This window comes from Daucus carota, chromosome 1 (genome assembly GCF_001625215.2).
Source record: "Daucus carota subsp. sativus chromosome 1, DH1 v3.0, whole genome shotgun sequence".
NCBI lineage: Eukaryota > Viridiplantae > Streptophyta > Magnoliopsida > Apiales > Apiaceae > Daucus > Daucus carota.
Genome location: NC_030381.2, coordinates 40857778 through 40878176, shown reverse-complemented (window position 1 = coordinate 40878176; position 20399 = coordinate 40857778). Strand labels below are relative to the sequence as shown.

Sequence of the window (20399 nt, the reverse complement as noted above, 5' to 3'; positions counted from 1 at the left end):
TATTTAATTCAGTTTTCAACACATATCCTCCAACAGTTAATATAATAAAGTCCAGGTTTATTAGACACAGACCTCTTTAATATTCCCGTAAAGCATAATTCTATAACTTATTTTTAAGATTTGCTTTTTGAGAAAAAGAAAATTTTAAAAATAAGTTATAAAACTATACTATAAAGGAGAATTAAAGTATCTGCGAGTAGTGAAAAGAAACGTATAGGAACAAGTGGGACGGAGGGAGTAAGTTGTAACACACACCACACAAGCTTACACCCAAATGAGTCAACAGCCCCCAAAGACAAGGTTCAGATCTGGATTTCTTATCTCCGATTGTGTTAACAGTATTACCGGGTTCCGCTGGCAAGGGGATACAAATAGAAACACTCCGAAGCAGGTTTAAGAATCACAGAACCAACTCGAACCAAGCAATGAAAAACAAAGGAAAGAAAACATATGCTTGAAAGAAGAGAAGCAAACTAAAAGCTACCTACTATTACATTGTACCACACAAATGTTTGGCCTAGGCAACGGAAGCTGAAGAGACACACAAACATCACCAAGTAATCCACTCAAATTAAAAGGTACCTACTATTACTGTGATAATAACAAGACTGCATCATATGACATTTTAATCCTCCTGCTCATTTGCATTCATTAAGCTTTTCCAAAACTATATATATAATAAAGTGGACCATAACATGATAACATTATGAAAATCACCGAAGATTACAACCCTCTATGATTTGCCAAGGCAATATTTACACGGTGCAGAAAACTATAACTATATCACTGAAATGAGGGGTCCAAAATATTCCCTCATCTTCTCTGTACTTCCATTTCCTTTCATTTCTAACCTGCCGTCATAGGTAACTCCTACTGTACTAAAATCTTAAAAAAGGGACAAGAAAAAAAAAAAATTAAAAAAAACACAGAAAAGACAGGATCAAATTAGACGAAAGAGAATATAAGAAACTGACTTTTGATTGGTTAAATATCATGACTGCCAGAACACCTCAAAGTCAGTACTATACAATGATCGATCCTGAATCTCCAAATTTGCTACATGCCAATTTATAAGCCAGGACTGAATACATTTACATAGAACTAGTGCAACTGGAAACACCCACCATTCACTTTCATCCCTGCAACAAAGGTAAAACAAGTTTGAGCATACAAATTCTTATCCAAATATGTACATATTAAGTGTGCCCAAAACTTACATGTTCCACGGCTGAATATAAGGTACTTTTTTACTTGACTGCGTGCTGTAGTGATAATATCCACATATAAATGCAACCGCCTAGCAAAAAATTAGAGTACATCAATGAATCATGTTATGGAGTCTGCAGAAAATTGTAATTTTAAGAAGGAAGCACAATGCAACACTATTTTGCGACGCCCATTTGTAACCATAGAGTGTCATGTGGTGTCTCATAACTGGGAAAATATAATTATCATTAAATCTGAACATGGAGGAAGAGCATTAGGTAGAGGGAGGGGAAAAAAGGAGGCATTTGATGTAATCTTATTCAATTTATAAAGATATTACCATAGATGGAGATTTCTTACCACATTAACCAAAGAAGTGATATTCCACAAAGCATAGACACGTGCAAGCCCCGCTGAGCGTCTGGGTCCATGACTAAATAGAGCATTGATTCCAGCAGGAAATGGTAGTATGATCCCAAGGGGTAAAATAAACAAAACTAGAAAGTCGTCGGCCAATGAAATGGAATACAACTGGAGCAAAGTAAGCAAAACTAAACTAAAATCTCCTAGTAGCAGCATTGAAATGATCAACCCAACAAGATCCTGCAAAATTACTTTAAATAAGTTGAAGGAAGAGGGAGTGGAGGAGGTGGTGGGAGAGGGGGTGAGGGAGATTGGGGGGGGGGGGGGGGGGGGGGGGGAGATTACCTGATGGCCTACGGGTTTAGTGTTGTGAATGATGAAAGAGAGAGGAAAAATTAAATCCCGCTTCTCCTCCAGCACTTCTATGTCATTAGCATCTACATTTCCACCATGTATCATTCTTCGTCTCATATTAGTTTCATCAACTACGGGTGATTGGATTAAGGTTGTCTCTTCTTTCAGATGGCCATAATAATTCTCTCTATGAATTATATCTTCCACACTAGCAACAATGAGTAGAAGGGTTAATTTATTTATGTATTACGAAGGCCAGTGCTAAGAAAATTATTTAGAAATAATAAACAAATTCAATTTAGTTATGCGGAAAGAAGGCCAGTGCTTAATAACGATTTGAAATCACCAAGAGGCAAGACCCAGATCATCAACCTGTCAGTTTGCAGGCACGCTACCAATTTCACTCCATTACAAGCTTTTTACTAATTATCCTATTTGTGCCTAATGACCCGAATAACTAAATCTGGGCTTAGGGTTAAGTTACTTCGGTAAAATTGAGATTCCACCAGTGGAAACATACACCATTTCCGTTGTAAAAATCAAACTAAGAAAACAAGTAACCTAATTTTTCACCCACGCCAGAAAGACCTAGCACTCAGCATCTTAAATCTCCCATATTGTGGCAGAGCTACAACTTTCTATTAAATTACTAGTGCCTAAACTTGCCATAATGTTTCATTTCAAAAGTAAAATCCATATCATATAAAATAGTGATGATTTATGCTGATGTACGCAATTATAAGCATAGGACTACAGAGCTCAAACGCTCAAGAAACACCTGGGACTTGGCATCTTAAATCTTCCATATTGTGCCAGAGCTACAACTTTTTATAAAATTACTAGTCTCTAAACTTGCTATAGTGTTTCATTTCGAAAGTAAAATCTGTACTATCATATAAAATAGTGATGATTCATGACAACGCAATTATGAGCATATAACACCATAAAAATGTGTACCAAATAATATGCAGCATCTGAAAACAATACGGGGCAGGTAATAGTCAAATAGTAGGCTTGTAAAATTTTCAAATTACATCCAAAACATGTCAGGAGAAAGCTTGCAGTAAATGAGACATATATGCAACAGAAAGCATTCTAAGGAAAACATTAAATGACAAGTCAAGGTATACGCGAATAATGAAAAATAAGCAGGATGACAAAACAATTTTAGAAAATGAGTGTTGCATGATGTCCATAATATACCATTACATTAATAAAAAGGTGCCAGCACATACTGACGTTAACACATCCGTGATAGCACTGACACCGAAAACCCCCTTTTAAATTGATACAGCTTTATGGTATATATATATGATACATATACATAATTATCCATGATTGCAAAAAAACGCAATTAGTCAACATAATTATCCATGATTGCAAGCTTAGAAACTTGAGACTGATAAACAATTACCGTGAGTGCTGCTGACTAGGTTTTGCATGGTCCACACCTCCAAAGGATAGATGATTAGCATCATCCGCAGCATAGACAAGAAGTCCATATTGACAATAACCACCTCCAGTAGCTTGAAACCAACCAAGATCAACCCTAAGACCAGAGATTCGTAATGCAGGATTGGCATAAGTATCAAGCCATCTGCGAACGGCTCGAAACATTGTTTTGAGGCGACCCCGACGTACCAAACGTAATTGTGCATTTAAGCCAGCAACAAATCGGTACCAAGTGGTAGGTGGAATAGACTGACAGAGACAGTTGACTAATTAGAACAAATTTCCAAACCATGGTTATAAAGGCTTAAATGATAAAACATTAATTGAAGAGTAAGTTTTAATAATGAAAAACCTGGCTCATGAGGCTTGTGATGATGTTGTCACTGTGAAGCGAAAAAGGTGCCATGTAACTTCCATCACCTCCGAACATCAAAGACAAAGGAAATCTTTGACTAAGACGAGGAGGAAGATCCGTCCTCTTCTCATCACCGCCAAGAAAAAAGTCTACGTACCCTAACATTAGATCAGGGGTTGCAGCTACCTATAGCATTGTATGTGCAATTAGCTACAAGAACCTTCAACTACATTTCAATTGTAATAATATATACAACATATACCAGAACAAATTTACTGTACTCTTTCAAAGGGGATAACAAAGTTATGTGAGTCTGCATATGTGTGATTATCTTTAATACATTCACAGAAGAGCTAATAAATCTAATCATCAAAGCTTACAGCTTTTAAGCTACAAATAAAGGTATTGTCCTGCATTTGATTTCGCTAGAAATACTTAGGCAAAGGATCAACCAAGAATGAATTTAGGCAAATAAGAGTCTCTTTCAGTCCCCTCTTAAGAGAAATTACTTATAAATATAAAATTACTTGCACTCACTCCCCTACTGTTTATTATTTAATTTTCCCTTCTACTTCATTAGCATATTTAAAGTTTCTAAAATGCTTAGTCACAAGTAAGGATTATTATATATTCTCTTCTGATTAGTTGTCCTTTTACTTTCTAGTGTACTTAAATGCTTGTGGAAAAGGAACTAGCACAATTTATTTATTTAAAAAATAATAATTTGAATAAATTAACTAAATGTTCTGATTATACAGCATTATCAAGGAGTGTAAAGTAAAAGGACAACTAAACAGGAGTAACAATAATTCTTACTTCTGACCTATATGAGGGAAAAGAGTGTTAAATTCCTCTCAGCTGCAACTAGTGTTCTTTTCCGGAACGAAGGTACATATAGGAATATCTTGTTCATAAAAATATACCGTGATAATATGTACTGAATTAACTAGACCGAAAGTGAGAACCATATTACCACTGAAAGTGGGAAAAATTCCCTCCTAGGAGACTTGTCATTTTGTAGCATCAAATTTAGTATGCAATAAGACCACTGACACTGAGTGATAGACACGATAGCAGGTGCATTGCCAAATCAAAATGGACAATCCATATAAAGCTCATAACTACAGATGGTCTTGCTCTCTCCAATACTGCATCTAACTAGTATCACCATTTGTTGTATTGCTCCAATATCAAGACAACAGCGCACAGCAGAGTAATTTAAATAATAGCTGACAATGCCACATAGGCTCAGGTGAGGATTGATTACTTTTAGCCTGGGACTATCTAAAATACCTTTACTTCATATTCTTCGGTAACAGGTTGCATTATACTAATTGGCAAGCTTTGAGCATCTATTCTGAAAACAGCTGTAACAAACAAGTTCCGACTAAACCACAGAATTTAAGGAACATATATATATATATATGTTCATAGAACTTTACTCTCTCTCTCTCTCTCTCTCTCTCTCTCTCTATATATATATATATATATATATATAGAGAGAGAGAGAGAGAGAGAGAGAGAGAGAGTAAAGTTCTATGGAGACCACTTTATTTGGAGACCGTGGAGACCACTTATGTTCTGCAAGTAAAATATTGCATAAAAACATTACAAAACTCATAATTTTGCAAATCAAAATACTGCAGAATACATTATTTTGTGAAGAAATATCACCAATTCATTAAAATTATTGATGAACATATATGTTTAATAAGTAGAATGTGCATGTTCAGCAAATTGAACAAATGTTCTGCAAACTAAACATATTCCGCAGGATAAAATATTATATAATATTCTACATGCAAAACATACATGATATTCAAGATTTTAAATGATATACTGATCTTTGTACAACATGATTTGCAAAATTATGAGTTTTTCAATATTCTTATGCATATTTTACTTGCAGAACATAAACGGTCTCCACGGTCTCCAAAAAAAGTGGTCTCAATAGAACTTTACTATATATATATATATATATATATATATATATATATATATATATATATAAGTGTATAAGTGTGTTAGAACATTAGTTTACTTCAACAAGTGGAAGTTTGACAAATTCTCAAATACCAGATCTCCCTCAAGTTAGGCAGCAAGTTAGACTATTTTAGAACCTTTATGAAGTTATAGTTAGTAATTCACATGGGAGATTGAGAGGTGAACATAGTAGAAAAGCAGTAAATGAACAGGCTAGGGCATTAATTCCTTACTATACGGCTAGGAGTTTTCGCTACTTGACATATTTTACTAAATCTAAAGTCAAATTTATGATGTTACAACATTTACCACTACCAACTCTTATTCAATACCTTCAGCCCTTCATAGAGTGCACGTGAGCGACATGAACGTAAACATGCATGATCATACTCTGATCGCACAAATTCACGAAGTCTTTGCAACTTAATTCTACGCCGCCATTGTAGCCAGGACCATGCTAGAGGATATGCCAGTATGCGAACAATACTGTACACTGATCCCTCCCACCACGGATAAGTTGATATTGCATTTATCTCATCCACAAATCTATTGAAGGCATCTTCGTATCTGTTACATTAGTGCAATACTCTTAGTAAAAGGTATTCCCTTTGTCCCTCTCATTTCTTAACTTTTATTTTCATTACTTGACACGCACTTTAATGCACCTATAAAACATAGTTCTATAACTTTTTTTTTAATTTTAATTTTCTGAATAAAAATTTAAACATAAAATTTTTATTCGGCAAAAATAAATTTTAAAAAAAAAGTTATAAAACTATACTTTATAGGAGCATTAAAGTGCGTGCCACGCCTACGTCCCCCCAATGTTAAGAATCGAGAGGGACGGAGGGAGTATGTATTTACATGTAAAAAACTAACCCATAGAATCTTTGTTTTTCACTGACAAATAGAAAACATAAACAAAGGTATATCTCAATTGAACAACGGGAAGCAGCAAGCAAAATAAAAAAAGAAGGCTGGACTGCTCACACTATTTCTTTAATCTGCTCCGGGGGAGTGTGAGGTAGATACCAAGGTTCGCTGAAAGTATTAGATCCCATGAAGTACATTCTATGCACATGACCTTGTGATTCTTCAACTCTATTAGTCTCCAAGACCTAATATGTAAAGTATCGTTCATGTTAAAAATGAAAAGATAAAAGAATGATACATTAAAAAAAGCTCAACAAAATACAGGGCCGTAAAGCATGTTGGCCCACATTATCAGAAGCTATTTTAATGATGAGTAAAATATAACCTCATTCAGTGATTCCAGGAAAGGGAATGAGTGATCAATCTGAGACCCATGATGTGTGGGGGCAGGACCAGGCAATTCATCAGTGCCCACAAATTTCATTCGAGCAACGCTAAGCACCAGAGCTAAAAGTACGAGAATCCCTAAAAGAATGAGACAAAATAACCATGGGCCACCGAATGTGTATATTAACTCTTCTAGTGCTGTGTAACAGTGTGGCATGTGATATCTGTCGGAAATGCACTTGTAAGGGCAGGGTAATTCAGCGATACCGCCTGTTACAACAGTAAGGTCATAATCAAAAGATGCAATTATCATGTAAAACACTACAGGAGCAACAATAACATTGCGTCGATAAAGATTAAACACAAAAATATTATAAAACTCACACCAATATTTCATAATATAAAGTAGCAACTGACAAAACCTTTGCAAGTAATAAACATCAATAGGCTTGCAGCACCATTGCCATAGCAACAGTAGCATATACCAGAACTTGAAGCAGACTAGTTGTGTACACACTAATACTGATAACTACGCGTAGAAGTCACAGTTTCACATAGGAACTTGAGTATGAATAATCAAAAAAGAAAAGATCATCTGTGATAACCTCGGACAGCAACATAAAATGCACGCCTGGGAAGACCAGAAGACGGGCACTCATAGCAAAGGGACATATCGGATCCCGTTACGTTTTTATATGTACCAGCAGGACATTCCTGCAATAAGGCAATATGCAAACATACTAACCTCATTACTACAAGCAATTTTATTTAAAAGCATTTCAAGTAGCATCTGGATTTTCATATATTACTCTTAAGCAATAGATAAGAATTGTATGTACTCCAACAATATATAAGTAAAATGGAAGAACTCAGAGTGTACATACCGTGCAAAATGTCCCATAAAGCCCTTTTGGGCAAGCTTTTCCAGTTATTGTTCCATTTTCCCCTGCACCACCTTGCTTCCCACCCACGCCTCCGCTATATAGTAATTAACATCAAATCAGTGAAATTAAATGATAAAAAGTTTGCAACACCTGTGACAATAATATTAATAGAAAGCTAAAACTTTGATATCATGAGAAATAAATCTGCTGAAGGCCAATATTTGCGACAAATACAAAAAGGTTACGACTCTTAGAAGGAGATGTTTCATAACTGAAGACAATATAATCTGTAGCTTGACATAAGGAACCTGACTCCTAGATTGTAGATGTAGTATTTGCAAAATATGAGTGTTGTATCATTTAGAAAAAAAGAAAAGAAATATATTGCTCAATACTCAACAGAAATAAACTAGGTTCCAAACTATATATCCGGCCTCATCTCGTATAATTAATCAATATGTTGGACACAACAAATTAAGTAGCCTTATTGTAATGTTGTGCTATAATTCAATCTAAACTTAGCTTAGTAATATGTAAAAAAAGACAAATTAGTACAGAGAGTGAAGTAAAAGAACGAAGGCAGATACATGACACAGAACTAAAACAATTTCTACAGTGTACAAGTTCACAAAAGAGATTAAAAGTAACTGAAAATGGTCCGAGAAACAATTACCAAGAGCTTTGATCAGGCAGCTTAGTCGGGAGGTTTGTAGCTTGGTACATATAATTCTATGGTCAAACAGAACAACCGAAGTGCTCTTAAAAAGGTTTCTCTACTACTAGAGAGACATATATAAAAGTTACAGAGAAAAGGATTGAACCCCCATATCATTGGATATATAAACACATACCAAGTAAGGAGATGGGGGAACACTGCAGTTAAAACTTAAAAGAAAAATCAAGATAATTGAGAAGTATAATAAAACAGCAGCAGCACAGTACGTAGAGATGGCACTAACTTGGGACAAACAAATCAGAAGGTTAGTTTATGAAGATGCAGAAGAACGCACAAACAAATGATGATACTTTCAGAATAATAAATACAAACCTAGCATGGATACTTCCTTCCACGCTAGCTACAGGCTGGTACACATCTCCTGTCGGAATGTCTGACCAATGAAAATGGATTCTACCACCACCCCCTCCGCCACTTCCATCTGGACTACCATGACCCCCAACACTTGAAAGAATACCCAAGTCACCAAGAGCAAGTGCCCGCAAGAACAGAAGAATTGTTCCACCAGATGCACCGCCAATACCTTCATTCACATTATCTGACCCAACAAAGTATCTACTATGACTCTTGTCCCCAAAACTTCCTCCATCAGCTTTCACTGAGCCTTTAACTGATAAGCTTGTTAACGGCTGTTCCCACGAACCAATCACTGCATAGTAAAACAACACAAGTGATAAAAGTACAAAACTTAATTTTAACCGAGCCGAGACATTAACCTAAGAAAATTGCAGCATTCAAACTCAAGTGCATACTGCATATCATTTGATGTCTTAGATGGACATCTGAAACATTGCTTACTCATATTTAGGGCTGAGCATTCGGTCGGTTCGGTCCAGAACCGGACCGCACCGAAAGGACCGAAGACCGAAGTTCTTAAATTTTCCGGACCGGACCGGACCGAAGTTTGTATATGGACCGAACCGGAACCGAACCGAAATAATTCGGTCGGTCCGGTCCGGTCCGGCAGAACCGAATATGAGTCATATTCGTACATGTCTTGGTAGTACTTGATTACTGTATTTAAACACCACGTACAGTAGAATCTCAATAAGAATCGATAAATTAACAAAATATATCGGTCACAACTTGATAGAGATACTATATATTTAATCTCGAAAATGATTTCTATCCTGATCCTGAGCATTACTTCATCGAGGTTTAACTGTATTACAATTACAATATACAAAGATGACTACTGCTGCATGATGGAGCTACTTCTTTAGGATAGAAGTTGGCAGACTAATAAGATCCCCTCTTCTGTATCTATTGATATAAAATGTATTTATCTATACGTTTACATTTCATGTAAGGCCTCACTCCAGTCTTCAGAAGATAATTTTAGAGAGGTTTGAGCAGGGGAGGATTTACAGTGGGGGCAGTGAGGGTACTTTCCCCCACTGAATTTTATATATGTATGATATATCTTCCATGAGTGCGAATATGTTAGTTATTGCCCACATGGTAAATGACCTAATGTTGACACCTAAGAGCAGAGTTTATTTCTGGTGTTTTTTCTCAAAAAACTTATCATTTCGCTTGCCTTTGTACCTCATTTTTCTCTAATATTATGTTTAAACTGATTTAAAATCTCACCAATTACAAGGTTAAACTTTTTTGCCCCCACAATCACAAATTTCTAGATCCGTCCCTGGGTTTGAGAATACAAATTCCAATCCAAGGTATATACTGAAGCACTCTTATTACAAGTTTCTTCACTTAGAGATGTGCGATTTCAGCCTATATACATCAAGTAAAAGTAAGTCAATTTACAAGTACAATCACCAGTCCTACTAAGCTACTAGCAAGCCTCTTACCTATTTTAATCTTTTAGAAAGTCATTGGACTTCATTACAGCATAAAATTCTTGAGTACGGGTCAGCTGATTAATTTGCTACAGGAAAATTTTTTTCCAGCTACACACCATGTCGAACAATTTTTGAGGCAAAAGAAAAAGAGCGACAACAGGTAGCATGACTAGCAGCAACGGCATTAAATGAGATTTTGATCAGAAATTTAATATTCTTACTCGACAAGTCTGAAAGAAAAAAAACTCAAGCTCACCTAGAATACCGCCGCCAGCTGTGTAACCAATTACACTATCATTTCCGCTTCCACTTCCCAGTTCACAAGGAAGATCAGCCTCTCCATATGAAATACCACCCCCAATGCAGCTATCATTGTAACAGCCATTACCACCTCTCCCGCCATGCCCAGCTCCGCTGCCAACACCACCAACTAATTTACCTCTACCAACACCACCAATGCAACCTGCAAAGACATAATAAAAGACAATACTGATAACTAGTTATATCAATACACAGTGATACGCATCTAGAAAATGTCATCAAAAGGTATGCACTCCTTTCAGGAAAGGTTATTTGGGGTGAGATATATTCTATATGGACTATACCACACTGGACGCATATTTAACACATGTTCGAACAGAAGATAACCATATATTTTTAATGACATATTAAAGTAATAAGGCACGCTTTACCCATCCCAGAGGTGGTGATGATTCCAGAAGGCTGAATGTCAATAGTTCTTGCACGGTGAAAATGAACAACTGACCCTTCTACAAGGCCTTCAACAAGGATATCTTCAACTCGACATATCTAAGCATGATTTACAATGAAAATTATTAAACGATTTTACAAAAACTACACCAATTGGCTAACCACGTAATTTATTAAAAAAACACCTGAAGCGTAAAGGACAGCGAAGAGTTCACGTTACAATCTTCAGGTGGATGAAGCAATTCAACTGGACACTCTTGACTGTTGCAATTCAGCTTTGGTACCCTAGTTTCAGGTAAAAATGGTTAATTAAATTTTGCCTCCTGATATACAAAGATGATATCACAACAAAATTAAAAAATTAGCACTGCTTACACAGCATCTTTGGTGGCATTTACTAGTGGACCACGCAAAGTAGATCCAGGGCCAACCTTCATGCCAAAAGAAGCAAAACTTGTAGTTAATATAAATTTGTTACATAAAGCAGATGTTGTACAACCTACACTTCACAAAGTACTTGAAGCATAGAGCAATTGTGATTCCGCTAAACATACTATCAATATGTAAACCAGTAATGATTCATTATGCAATGACACCAGATACATTAGAATGAGATGGCACTATTAAGTTTAGCACAAACAATAAAGGCACATCCTGTGAATCATTTCTGCCATCAGCAGTAAATTAAAAAGATGGTGTATGGAAGGTTTAATTTCAGCACTAAATACACACACACACACACACACTTATATAATATATAATACTAGGACACTTAATTAGCAAAAGCATGTCAGAATTTGAGAACCTTAGCACCTTACAAGTAAATTCTGATATACAATATAATGTCCAATAATTTTGGCCTAATTGCATCCCCCTTCCTCAATCATTAACTCTATACTAATTAACAAGACATTCAACACACTACAAATCTAAAGATTTGACTTGTGATCCAGACACAACCCAATTTAGATAACTGATGGTTGCCAAAAAAAAGTATTGAGTAATGCAAATGCCACAGCAACCATATGTAATCTGATAGAAACTAGTAAACTACTACCATCAAACTTGAACATATGCCTTGTTACTGGTCACAATTATAAATAAAATAAAATAGAACAAAAAAACAGAAACAATTTAGCAAAAAAAAAAAAACACAGCAAAAGCTAAGTAAAGGTTTCTGTAGAGCCACAATATGTAAAAGTCTCACAGAAATACAGAAGTAAAAATTGGACATCTTATGGCCACAAATCCAAGAGATGATGAACAATAAGGAGAACTACATGAGACATCCACTTACATTGATATTGTAAAACAAAGACAGAACCAGATGTTGTGCTTCAATAGTGTCTCCTGGTCCAGACAAGTTCAATAAACCTTGTCCATGAACACCCAGATTGGCATTTGAATGGATAAGAGAAGATTCCTGCAAAGTTAAATAATTACAAGTCAAAAATCTAGGCCAAACAGGAACCAGCCAAGGCAATAATTGACATTAGGTTGGAGCACCTTGAGAACTATGAGATTACTAGAATCAAGCGAGGATGTCTCAACATTAGCATCTCCACCGCCATCTATTAGCAGTTCTGAATTCCACATCAGAAATATTTTGACAGACATCCGAAGTGCACCATAAACCTATAAAGCATCAACAAAATTAGGGCACGCCATCAGTGACTTAGAATACATCAAACAGAACTAGAAAACAGAGAACATATTGTTCAAAAGGTTAAGCTATGACGATGATCGTCTGAAAGGGAGATTATCTGACCAAATAATCCTCTTACGAGTCACTTTTTCTTTAAAATGTAGAAGATTTTACTTCATGTTCATAAACAATCAGAGTCTAAACAAAAATATAGATATAAACTAAGATGTAAACAGAAGCTGCTCTTACATTCTTGAAAAAATCTCACTGCTAACGGAAAATAAATATTACTCCCTCCGTCCCACTTATTTTGTCCATCAATCAAATTCCATATTTTATTCAATCCCCTTAAACACACTGATAGTTACCAAAGAACTATATTGTTGTGGGACAAGTAAAATTTTGGGATTGTGGCTGACATAAATGGGACGGAGGGAGTGTGATCAATTACAATACATAAAAGCCCATCTACTTTTTACAACTATTATAAAAACCATGAATTTTTCTCAAAACCAAATCCGATTTACTGATGTTTCCCAGTTGGCTGACAATTGGGTATATGCCATTTATTATCTTCTAGTCAGTAATTTCTGTATCATTAATTTAGATGTTCAAACCAAAGTGTGAGCTCGATCCTAGCTGCTTTTCTTAAGTTCTGTACAGTAATAATTCGATATTTGGAGACATATTACAGGTTGCCTGAGCACATACTACTAAGTAATAACAACAGAATCTTAGATGATTATCTGACAGAGGTGTTCTTTCCCATTATCTAAATCTTTTTTGTTTATGATCTCAATATCTTCTGTTTTTATCTCAATCCTTTCTTCTTTTTTTCAAAATCTGAGAAAATTTCTATGAACGCTTAACATTGCCCACATAACAACAATTAACAGAGCATTTACAAATGAGATTTGATGAATACCTTGATTACAGAATCACTCATTAACAACTCTTCTGCTAACAGTTCAAATTCTGATAAAGAATAATGTGCTAGCCCAAAGCTCAACGCTCCACCAGTTACAAGTTTGATTTGTCCTTGGACCTGCAAATATTTAGTACATGTTTGGCTTAATTATAGTGCCTAGAGATACATTCCACAGAAGATATTAGGTTTTAAGATAAATAGTTCCATCTTACAGATGCAGGTGTTGAAACTCTTACATTTCTTAATGCTTACAGGTACATTTTTATTTGTACACAGTAACTCAGCATTAATTGGTAAACTGAAAAAATCAAAATTTCGGATGAATGACGGGGGTATCTAGGCAGATGCACTTCTAATATTTAAAGGACAAACAAGGATCCTGTCAAAAAAAAATAATGAAATTGAAATGCACTAAAATATTGGTAAACCAGTAACACAGCATAAGCAGATAAGATGTGAGTGTTAAGATAAAATCAACACACTTGCCTAAAGGATGCATCATCCCCCAAACAGGCAGATTTGTTTGGTTGTCCCATTTCCTCTGAGATCACTAATTAGATTACTCATATTGAATTCTCCAACAAGTGAAGACACTTATATTCAGTACGGGACAGAACTCAGAGTGACTATTGTACACAAGTATATAGCCCCAAATCCAAATTGTTTATAGTAACCCTCATTGTGTACCGGTATGTACAAATTTTTTCTTTATACTAAAATATGAAGAACACGGGTTTATTTATAGACGTGAAGCAAATGTCAGGCCAAGAGTTTAGATATCAGACTGTAAGTCTATATTGAGTCAAAGACTTAAAGTTCAGGTTATGCTGTAACTATTCATAAAAAAGTCAAATCCTAATGACCATACAGCGAAGTTCTTACTTCTTTTAGTTCAAAAAGAATTGTGGAATATCATCCACATTTCACTGACCTGGACACGACTCCAGAGCAAAGGGACAGCAGCCTTAGCTTGGTTTTCAATATAAACATTTGTCATCAGGGGCTGGTATGGAAATTCCAAAAGAAGTGTGTCAGTATCTGTTGATTTGTTATGATTGTTAACAAAAAGGCTCCGTGGAACAGTGTCATAGAAAGTCCCTGCAGCACCTGCATTCTCAGGACAACCAAGACTGCTTCCACCTGCAACCAAGAACATATAATTTTCAGCTGCGAGAACTTGAACTCAAAAAATAGTATGAAATGAAACATAAGCCTGTAACCACTAACAGACAAGGTTGAAAACATCAAATCTACCCCCTAAAAAAAAGAAGACTAAAATTTTCTCACATACGCATATAATTATGTGTGTGTGTGTGTGACAGCAGTATTAGATATAATATTTTTTTTCCAAGTCTCCTTGTTCTTGATTCTTGAGATTAGAAAACCTAAGGGGATATGATGAACTATCACATTTACTCCTAAAATGATATAATATCGTTTTCAAAAGCCCATTTATCAATCACATTTTCATGCACCCCTCCTGTATCTTCCAAAAGGAAAAAAACTATAATCTTATCAAACCTGAAGTAATCTAATTGGAATTTTACGATATATATTGACATGTGACCTACATAAATTTGGCTTCATCATTTGTGTCGAAACATACTAGATAATAGAAACGTCATATTAAGTGATTCTCCTATCTAGAGTGAACGTTCCATAAGGTTCTAGAGCTCCACTGATATTATGAACTTTTGTGGTTGTGGAGCCAATTTTAAAATTTATGTGCCAGTAGCCTGGCTTCAGCTAACTCATCCCAGCCCTCCCATATATCCCCCTCACACCCAGATACAGAAAATAAGGCAGAGAAACACACATTCCACTAGCAAGTTGATTCTAGCACTGGCAGCAAGAAATGAAGTTTAATCTAGTCATAATTCAACCAAACAGCAGTTGTATTTGACATGTGCGCGCGCGCATAATAGCTCTTACCATGAACTTTAATTTTAGGATCCTCATGCCTGCTAAACACGTCAACAGAGACCCTTCCACCACCCCCGCCACCAAACCCATCACCTCCACAAGCAGTTATTGTGCCAGTACCAATCCTGTAAACACAGATGTATAATCGATCGATCAGTATATCAAGGCAACTGATGTGTGATAAACAATACTCCACATATTTTCAGAAGCGGATAAAGTAATAGTGCAGATATTGACACTTGAATGCATCCTTGGCATAATTTGTGTTCACAATCGTGCTTACAGCACAGACAATTTCATGCATAGATAAGCCCCAATTCTCAAGGAACTAACCTCTGACACAGCAAAGTTAACCCACTACTTAAAGACAAGGCAATAAACAACACAAATTTATCGCCTCAAAAGGTGACGATTTTGATTTTTTCATACAAAACAAATGATATATGCAGTAGGTTGGCTTATATGATGCTGACTCTTTTAGATACAAAAATCAAGTTCAATTTCCTTGGAAGATATATTTTATTAAAATCAGTTCTTGATTATTCGAAAAATAAACCATAGATATATAAATATATGATGTCAGGGCAACCTTTAAGTTACATTACTGTAATTTGTGATTTCTGTAACTGTGGGTGAAAAAGAAAACTGTGGCCATTAGCAGTCAAACATGAGCATCACTTTTGTGTATACAGGTAGGCGTACACTATTTACCCCATCCATAAGTGTAACACCAACATTGCTACACAATGTAACCTATTCTGCAGGGAATAACTATACAAGAGTTCTAGAGATGCTTGTAGGAATTCGAGTGTCCTGTTTCATTGGCAACATAGAATTGTCCTACTTTAATTTCCTTAATATTGAATTTGTAGTTGTTATCCTTCATTATATCCGATTAAAAAAGTGTTAATGTATTATACATAAAGCAAACTAACTCAGAAAGACTAGAAACTATTACAAATTCACTAGTCCAGTTACATTAAACTGACACTCAGTTCTGTTTTAATATGGACTCATACATCCACAACCAAAAGAACTTAAGGATCTAATCATCTTGATACCAAACTTTGTAAAGAAGAAAAATGAGATCACATCTGCAGATGGACTAATATGGACATCCTAGGGAAAAATTGAAAGACAATCAAGGAAAGGAAAAAAAAAACAAAAATGACATATATCTACAAGTATAAGAACTTCTTTTCTTTTTTTCTGTGCTCTTCAAATACAAGTCTTACGTTCCTTCTGCATATCCTACTCAATTAAGTACTCGCAACATGCTAGCATTCATCCACAAGGCTTATTAAGTAATAAAAATACTTAGCTACTAAAAATTATCCTATGAATAAATTTTACGGAAATACTATGGCTCAAATTGATTCCGAATTGCGGCAAGAATTTGATATCAAGTTTAGGTACGACCTCATAGTTGTCCTAACTAGGCAATAACTTGGAGACAACTCAGTGATCTAATTACACAATACAGACGACTAAAGGAGAATCAGAAATACATGATACGAGGCAGCATATAGAAAGAAATTCTAGCTTCTTCATGAAAAGAATAATCTTGCTAGCCATCGACCCTATCTTGGTATGATGTCTACTCATTGCTTCCTCTACATAATACTTCACAGCTTTAAGTTCAGTTATACGTGAAGGTGTTAAGAATCTCTATGAAAAAATATAGAGGGCTGTTATAGTAATCAGCAGATTAGTACACTAGGATGTATCCATAATATCAATGAGCGGGTAACAAATAATTATAATCATGAATCATGTCTACCTCCTGCCTGCACATATGTAGGACTTTTCTTCATGAAGCCTAAATGTCTAGCATGTTTTTTCAGAAAGATTTAAACATCAGCGCCAATAATTCTACAGCTACAGGTTTGCGTGTTTTTAGTTTAAACACTTCCATTGACACAATTTCCCTCTTATCAATTATCTTTTATCTCTGTTTACTTCATCCTAATTGCTAAAAAATAGCAAAATTTGTTTATGTGCCTCATCAACTTCATCTTAATTTTTACAAGCCTATTATATATCAAAAGTAAACAGATAGACTTTCGTGGCACATTAACAGTGATCATCTTATACTTATTCTCAAAGCAGCCAACACATTACCACCAAATCACCGGCAGATTGTAGATAGATACAGCACCTAGTAGCCTTAACCAAACTAACCTGATCTAGTGACTTTTTTATGATTCTCTAGAATTATGTATAACTATCATGATATGGAGCTCAAGTAAGTTTAGATAGAAATTAGTAAGTTCCAGCATTCAACTTAAAGAAAAAACATAAAACTTATGTTGCTGTAAATATTATGTTACTCAGTAGATTTGTGCGCAGTGTAACACAAAATTTGAGTCCTTTATCAATTTGCTTCCTTCTGTGTTCCCATATTGTGAAGTTCACATATTCTCAGTATTTTACGAAGAAGCACATTTCAACAGTATCCACTTTCCATAATCATTAGAGAAAAGCATTTGCAGGGACATGTAAAGCAAGTTTAATCTCAAGGAGACAGATAAAATTTCCTCCCAAAGCATAATATGTGCAGCAGCTCCTTAGTTCCCAGTTTTTACCCTCTATATAACAATATAAACTTGTATCTACACAATAAAAAAGCATGACATTCACAGATAGTAAAAAATCTGTCAATAATTAACCAAGGGAGAGTAAAAATTAGGAAGAAACTATCTCTCTCTCTCTCTCTCGGATGCATATTTCTGATTACACTAATACAGCCCTAAAATCATCATTCAAAATTATGAACACAGAGATAAACAATCTTGCATATCCTGAAAATTTTACAACACTTCAGAATAATTGGAAGCCAAGATCCCTGACAAGACACTAAACCAGGCAATGCCAAATATGCAACATGAAATACATGATAGATTGCATTAAAAAAAATACATGTAATATAAATGCACACCATTTCTAACAAGCGAATAGTGATTAAATTAAGAACAAAAAGTCATGCAAAATAGGAGAAGAAGTTTACATTTTATGAGCAGTGATGAAAATGCTGCCTCCAGATCCTCCTCCACCCCTAGGACCTCCATTCCCACCATCAGCCACCAAACTACCATTCACCTCAAGATAGTTGTTAACTATCAACTTAATAATTCCACCTCCACCGCCACCATAATCCTCCTCCTTACTTGTTGTCCCCCCTTTACTCCCAAAACTATCCGGCATCCTCAAAGAGTTCCACGAATACGCATCCCCACCCCAAACATCCTCTGGTAACTTCTCCTTATCATTCAAACAACAAGCACCTCTCCCTCCATGTCCTCCACCCGCACCTTCAATACCCTGTGGTGTCCCACTCGTTTGAGCCGGCGGATCCCCTGCCAATGCAGTCGTATTCACCACAGAACCGTTACCAAAAGTCGCATTATCAGCCGTAAGGTCAAAATAACCAACTACAACCTGAGCATCCTCCCCTAAACTAAAATTCCCCGTTATATTAATCGAAACCTCACATCCAGGAGACAAACAAGTAACACTAACATTCGAAAGGATATAAAAATTGCCTTTCCCTGCTATATACACATTTTTCGAAATGTTAACACTCGCAACAATCTTACAAGTAGTATCCAACGACCCTACTCCACCTAAATCATCCTCACAAGTCACCGACGGTGGATGTGGAGGCGGAGGCGGTGGCGAAGGCGGTGAGTAATCCTGGTGAAACAAACTCAAATCATCGAAATTCGAGATCGAAAACTCTTCATCTCTCGAAATCACATAACCGATAAAAAACCTAGGGTTTGTAATCCAAACAAACAAAACAAGAACAACCGATAAAACATATAAATTCCCCATATATATATAATAATCAGTGTATATATAGTGTGATTACATAGTGAACCCTAAATCAGGAGCTACGAATTGCATATCGGAGAACAAAACCCTAATTTAGTGTGTGAGTGTGTGTAAAGTGAAGAGAGTGATTATAGATTATAGAGATAGGATTCGTGTATGTATATATTGAAAATTAGGGGAATGGGGAAAAACCCTAAATTGTGAATTGGGTTTGCTGTGAAAGAAGGAAAGGTAAGTGAATTGGGAGTAGATGGAGGAAGGTGAGAGAGTGGGGAGTGGAGATTATTAATTTACTTTCTTTCTTTGCATTATTAAATTTAACTTCCTTTTTAAAGTTGCTTTAATTATACTTCATTTATTAGAGATATCTTTCATCGGAAACTTCAAGATGGTAAACTATATTGCATTTTATTTTTTTCGGAAAATGGAATTATAAAATCTGTTGGATAAAGTATGATATACTATAATGTAGCAATATTTTATTACTATAATAGATCAATCTATTAATATTTAATATCTTAGTAATTCAATTAATATTTACATATATATAACTTTATCAAATTTCAATAATTAAATCTTATCGATTATAATTATATCCGGGTATTTAATTCTTCTTCAAAATCTTACCAATATAAATAATAAGGTCTTGCTGATATAAATAAATGATGAAATCGTGTAAAATAATAATTTTCAAGTAATTATATGATATTCGTTGATCAAAAAGCCCATCAACAGATGATAGGGTAATATAACAAAACTAGCTCTTTTCAATTATTAATTGTTGTTAGGATTTGATTGATCAATTGATAATGTAACTGTTTTATCAACGCATTTGTGGTTAGAATGACATATTGTAAATAGTCTAAGTCATTTAAACTACTTATGTGGAGTTAATATTAACGACTAGTCAAAGTATCAACAAACGAGGAATAAATAAGTTATCAACTGCTATTCAACCCA

General features: G+C 35.3%; 1 protein-coding gene and 1 long non-coding RNA gene across 2 annotated transcripts; both read right to left on the bottom strand.

Moving 5' to 3' along the window:
* Positions 1 to 451: 451 nt before the first annotated feature.
* On the bottom strand, positions 452 to 19730 carry LOC108203182 (uncharacterized). The gene is made up of 23 exons (XM_017371965.2): positions 18613 to 19730; positions 15615 to 15730; positions 14614 to 14822; positions 13680 to 13799; positions 12616 to 12744; positions 12407 to 12532; positions 11485 to 11540; positions 11295 to 11394; positions 11091 to 11208; positions 10655 to 10861; positions 8906 to 9242; positions 7858 to 7951; positions 7579 to 7687; positions 6972 to 7243; positions 6704 to 6831; positions 6046 to 6280; positions 3728 to 3916; positions 3338 to 3624; positions 1915 to 2131; positions 1567 to 1809; positions 1218 to 1297; positions 975 to 1139; positions 452 to 885 (listed from the first exon to the last, which is right to left on the bottom strand). The coding sequence occupies exons 1-22, from the start codon at positions 19437 to 19439 to the stop codon at positions 992 to 994; spliced, it is 4347 nt and encodes a 1448-aa protein (XP_017227454.2). The 5' UTR covers positions 19440 to 19730; the 3' UTR covers positions 452 to 885; positions 975 to 991.
* On the bottom strand, positions 8222 to 8898 carry LOC135149166 (uncharacterized). Its single transcript, XR_010287337.1, has 2 exons — positions 8709 to 8898; positions 8222 to 8586 (listed from the first exon to the last, which is right to left on the bottom strand). It is a non-coding gene; the product is annotated as an uncharacterized LOC135149166 (long non-coding RNA).
* Positions 19731 to 20399: the final 669 nt, after the last annotated feature.